At 58.2% G+C, this 4614-nt stretch overlaps 2 protein-coding genes across 2 annotated transcripts in view; one reads left to right on the top strand and one right to left on the bottom strand.

Moving 5' to 3' along the window:
- GPR142 (G protein-coupled receptor 142) overlaps positions 1-147 on the bottom strand; it is a 4361-nt gene extending 4214 nt beyond the window's left edge. Inside the window, exon 1 of the mRNA XM_010856486.1 lies at positions 105-147. Within this exon, the coding sequence (XP_010854788.1) occupies positions 105-147 (43 nt within the window). The remainder of the gene's footprint in view (positions 1-104) is intronic.
- A 3896-nt stretch (positions 148-4043) lies between these two features.
- The window catches only part of BTBD17 (BTB (POZ) domain containing 17), a 5132-nt gene continuing 4561 nt past the window's right edge, over positions 4044-4614 (top strand). The window contains 1 exon segment of the mRNA XM_010856103.1: positions 4044-4128. Coding sequence (XP_010854405.1) covers positions 4044-4128 — 85 coding nt within the window.

The following is a 4614-nucleotide window of genomic DNA, read 5'->3' as shown; positions in this document are numbered from 1 at the left end:
CAACTTAGTGACTGAACAACAACAAAGTTAAATCCCACTCTGGGGCTGGAGATACCAGGATGCCCACCTCCAGCCTCACCTTCACACCCAGCCTCGGAACTTACAGAAGTCTTGCTGCTCCCCAGTGGCCAGGTCCTGGCACTGCATACCCCCAAGAGTCCACTGGCTTTGGTCAGGTCCCGTGGGAGGCACAGTAGGCACTCAGGTCCCCAGGCAGAGTGTCCGGGACTCCAGCAACAGAGGGTGCAAGAGGCACAGAGAAGTCCCCAGGCCACCACCTCCCTGCACCAGGAGGCTGTGGGTGAGCAGGGGGCCACTTCCAGCCAGGTGCAGGGGTCTCTGCCAACATCTCCCAAGGACCCACCCTATTCCCCACGGGTCACCCTCCCAGCAGACCCGCAAGCTAACGTGGGACACCTCAACTTCACACGAGAGGGGACTGAAGCTCAGAGAAGTCCAGCAAGTCGGATAAGGCTAAGAGCATGTAAGTGGCAGCAGGCGGAGTTTGAACTCGGCCTTGTCCCTCCTCCAGAGCCGTTTCTGGTCACTCCCTCCTACCGGAAGAGCAGGTGCTCAGGTAGCTTTACCGGGAGGGGAAGTGGGTCAGGTAGATACACCCCTCGGATGCACAAGGCCCTCCATCTGGGGGTGGGTGGGCAGCATGACGCAGGATGCTGAGGCTGGAAGATGGTGCCACCACGGGACAGCCTGGCTTCGGGCGAAGCTTTCCATATCATGTCAGTCACTTTGAGGAGCAATTCTTTCCTGTTTGTCATTGCTGCGCCTCCCACCCCCAAACCCCGGCGGCCTGGAACCTAGACTCCTGATTCCTTGTTTCCCAATCTAAGTGTTCTGGGGCACCCTAGCTCAGGAAGTGAGACATCACAGGTACAAGGGAGGCTGCAGCTGGGACGGGGCTGGGAGCCCACCCCTCCATTCTCCCGTGTCCGCTCACCCTTGCCACAGATTCAGAAACTCTGCATCCTGCCCCAAGCTTACTCTACCAACACTAGCGATTCCTTGCCTCGCCTGTGGCTACTGATATAGCTTCCCAGAAGAGACAGTATGGGGCTACGGAAAGAAAAGCAGAAAAGCAACATCTGAATCCAGGCTCAGCCCCTGTCTGGGCCAGGAGACCTCAGACAAGCCCCTTGGGTCATAGATACTCTTGTCTTAGGTGGGAAGTTACACTGGTCTCCGGGAATTGTTCTAGCTCAGACTTGCTCTCGAGGAATTACGGAGCTTCCAGATGCACAGGGCAAGATAAAACTGTCTCTGACCTTCCATCTGCAAGACTGGGCAGGGTGGATGCCCCGCTTCCTCTCTCCAGCTCCAAGACTCTCTGTGCAAGGTGTGTGCACACCACACGCACACAAACACAGGCGTGTATACTTCCACACCACACACACACCTACAAACACATGCATGCATATTTACAGACTGCACACACACACACACATGCGTGCACACCTACACACGTGTGCATTCTTACAGATGGCACACACACACACGAGGGCGCACATGCACAGCACACACGCACATGCATGCACACACTTCAGAAACCCTCAGACTAAGAAAATGTAAACAGAAAATGCGTATTCCTGGAAAGTCAGCCTTTTTGTTCGTTTTTTAAAATTCATTTGGCTGCACTGGATCTTAGTTGCAGCATGCGAGCTCTTTAGTTTCGGCATACAAACTCTCAGTTGCAGCATATGGGACTAATTCCCTGACCAGGGATTGAACCCAGGCTCTCTTCACTGGGAGCTTGGAGTCTTGGCTACTGGATCACCAGGGCAGTCGCTGGAAAGTCAGTTTTTAGATCAGTAGAGGAGTTTCAGGGATGACAAGTTAGAACCAGAAGAGGCGAGGCCCCCAGAGATGGGGAGTCAGAGGTGACCCTGCTGGGTTTTCTGGGTAACCTGGGCCCTCCCCAATTCCTGTACACTTGAAATGCCGTCCATCTAACTCTAGCCGATACAGCTTAGCTTGGGGGTGTACATGACCATCGTCAAGAGGCTAAGAAGACACAGGTGCCCTGGCTCCTAGGTGGAGGGTGGGAGATTCCAGCACAGGTGGGTCACACTTCTGAGCCTCAAGGAGACTTTCTTACTGAAAGACCATTTTCTGACTAGTGGGTTCTCTCAGCATTGTCTTTGTAAAAAATCATCAATAACATCCTATTGAACAGCACTGGCCCTGACCCCGCCCTCCCCTCACACTGAGGCTGTCTTGTTGGATTGGGTCAGGGAAGTGGTACAGCCCCCGGGAAGGGCAGGCATACAGCCAGTGGGCAGGGGGTGGCGAATCTGGATGAAGGGAGCTGGGTGTGAAGGTCAGGACAGCCGGGAGGGGTTTCCGCTGGGCCGGACAGCCGAGTCTCTGCCAACCCGGACGCAGCAGGTGCCAGACCCAATTCCAGCTCTCTCTGTGGCTCCAGAGAGGGGTGGGGGGTGGAGCTGTTGTGTTTCTCTGTGCCAGCCCGGGGCAGAGATCAATGCATTGAGCCGGTCCCTGGGATTCAGAGAGCAAGGGAGGGCGGGCTCTGACCCAGCCCCAGTGAAGGGCCTGGCCTTGGGAGAAAGGCTAAGCTGGATCTCCCAGGAGCCCCCTACACACACACACATACCCGCCACACACACACACCGTTTCAGTTTATCAACTTGGAAGGACTCCCTCCCGTGAGGGTCTGGGCCAGGCCCTACCTGTTCCTGGAAAAGGTGAGGCCCCACCAGCGCCGCCCACCCACCCCACCAGCGCCGCCCACCCACCCCCCTGGGCTCCAGACCCCACCTTCTTCTCTCTATTCCTTTGTCCTTAGAAGAGCTCTCCCCTGCACGAACCCAGCTGACACTGTCACCCAGCGTGTCCACTGTCAGGGTGGGTCCTGGCTCTGCTGTGTGTCTCCTGCAGCTTTTATTTTTATTATTATTATTATTGACTGCACTGGTCTTAGTTGCAGCAAGCCAGATCTTAGTTGCCTGATCAGAGATGGAACCCGGCCCCCCTGCCTTGGGAGCATGGAGTCTTAACCACTGGACCACCAGGGAAGCCCCCTCTGTGGAACTTTGAGATGGGAAAAATTACAGTAGAAAGTTGGACAGAAGCTGGTAAGAGAAACCTTCCAAGGAGGTGAACCAAAAGACCCGAGACCACTTGAGAAGGTGAATTAGAGGAAGAAGGTTCCAGGGCAGCTCCTGGTCAGACGGCTGGCGGGATGCCTGCAGGGGACCAGCCTCAAGCGAGGCGGCCAGCCCGGTTCTGGGTGGGGGTGCTCGGGGCAGGGGTGCACAGCGTGGGGTGCAGCTGCTCTATGCCCGGCCCCGCCATCCTAGCTCACCTTGACCTGGAGCGGGGGGGTGTGATGGCCACAGCCCCCATGTCCCTAAGGCCCATCACCCTCCTCAGAGCACGCCAGGATCATTCTTCAACGAAGGACATGAGAATGACATCAGCTGCCCCACGGGCCCTACTTAGAGCCCTGTCCTCTTTTCTGGAAAGCCAGCCCACCCCAACACAGGAGGGAGGGGCGGGGCCTGGGCTGCTGCCTTCTCCTCTTCCAGGCCCTTCCTTTGCAGTCCTTGACTCACCATGGTGCTCCAGACACGATGCTGCCAAGTGTACTCTGTGCCAGGGTGGGGGGTCAGGGGAGGGGGCTGGGGACCCTCTGGGCTGGTGGCTGCCTCTGGTTCTGGAGCCCTTTGCCTGCCCTTTGGAGAGCCTTCGACTTCCCAGGAGAGGAGTGACTAGCTGTGCCGGGTGGTAGGAGACGAGGGGGAAGCCGCCGGATCTGGTCCCCTCAGGGGCCCGAGAGCAGCACAATAGCGCCTGGGGAGGCCGCTCTCCAGCTCAACTGGTTGCCTGGGTAACAGCTGGGGCCAGTTTCCACCAATCCAAGGCAGAGACTGGGTGGGGGGAGGGAGGCCAGCTGGGAAAGGGGGGCGGCCATCCCCTTGGGCTGGATCCTATATAAGGAGGAGGGATGTGCGCGCGGAGAGGTCTGGGCTCCGCCGTTCCTCCCGTGGGCTTGGGGGCAGGGTGCAAAGATGTGCAGGCTGGGCTCTGCCAAGCCTGGGTCCTGGGCCAGCTTCTGGGCCATGCTGACTTTGGTGGGCCTGGTCACTCGTGCAGGTGAGTGGGCAGTGGGCAGGGAGAAGGGGCAAGACCTTCGGGCTCCAACTGCCCACGGCCAGGAGGGGGCGGTGTCCAGCCGGCCGGGCCAGGCACAGAGTTGATTTGATCAGGCAGCTCCGTGGAGGAGGGCAGCTGGCCTCCGAGGGCAGGAGGGCTGGGCAGGCAGGCGGCTTAACCACAGGAAGACCCTTCCACTGCCCACTGTCCCTGGCAGCTGGGCCCAGGCTGGGGAGAGTGGGATCCATCAGCGTTTGGAGCCTTCACTGTGACAGCTTGGGGGATGGCAGGGCTGGAAAATAACCAGGGCTCCTTTCTTACCCTTTCTCCCTCCCTCTATCTGCCTCTCACCCATACACAGAGGCTCTGCTTTCCTGGGAGCCTCCTCAAGAGTCCACATGGGCCCTGGGACTGTGTGTGTGTGTGTGTGTGTGTATGTGTGTGTGTGTGTGTGTTTGTGCGCATGCACACATACACGCACGGCGG

Source organism: Bison bison, unplaced genomic scaffold, assembly GCF_000754665.1.
Source record: "Bison bison bison isolate TAMUID 2011002044 unplaced genomic scaffold, Bison_UMD1.0 scf7180017864371, whole genome shotgun sequence".
In the NCBI taxonomy this organism is placed as follows: domain Eukaryota; kingdom Metazoa; phylum Chordata; class Mammalia; order Artiodactyla; family Bovidae; genus Bison; species Bison bison.
The sequence above is the reverse complement of the archived record's forward strand: the minus strand, read 5'-3'. Positions and strand labels throughout refer to the sequence as shown.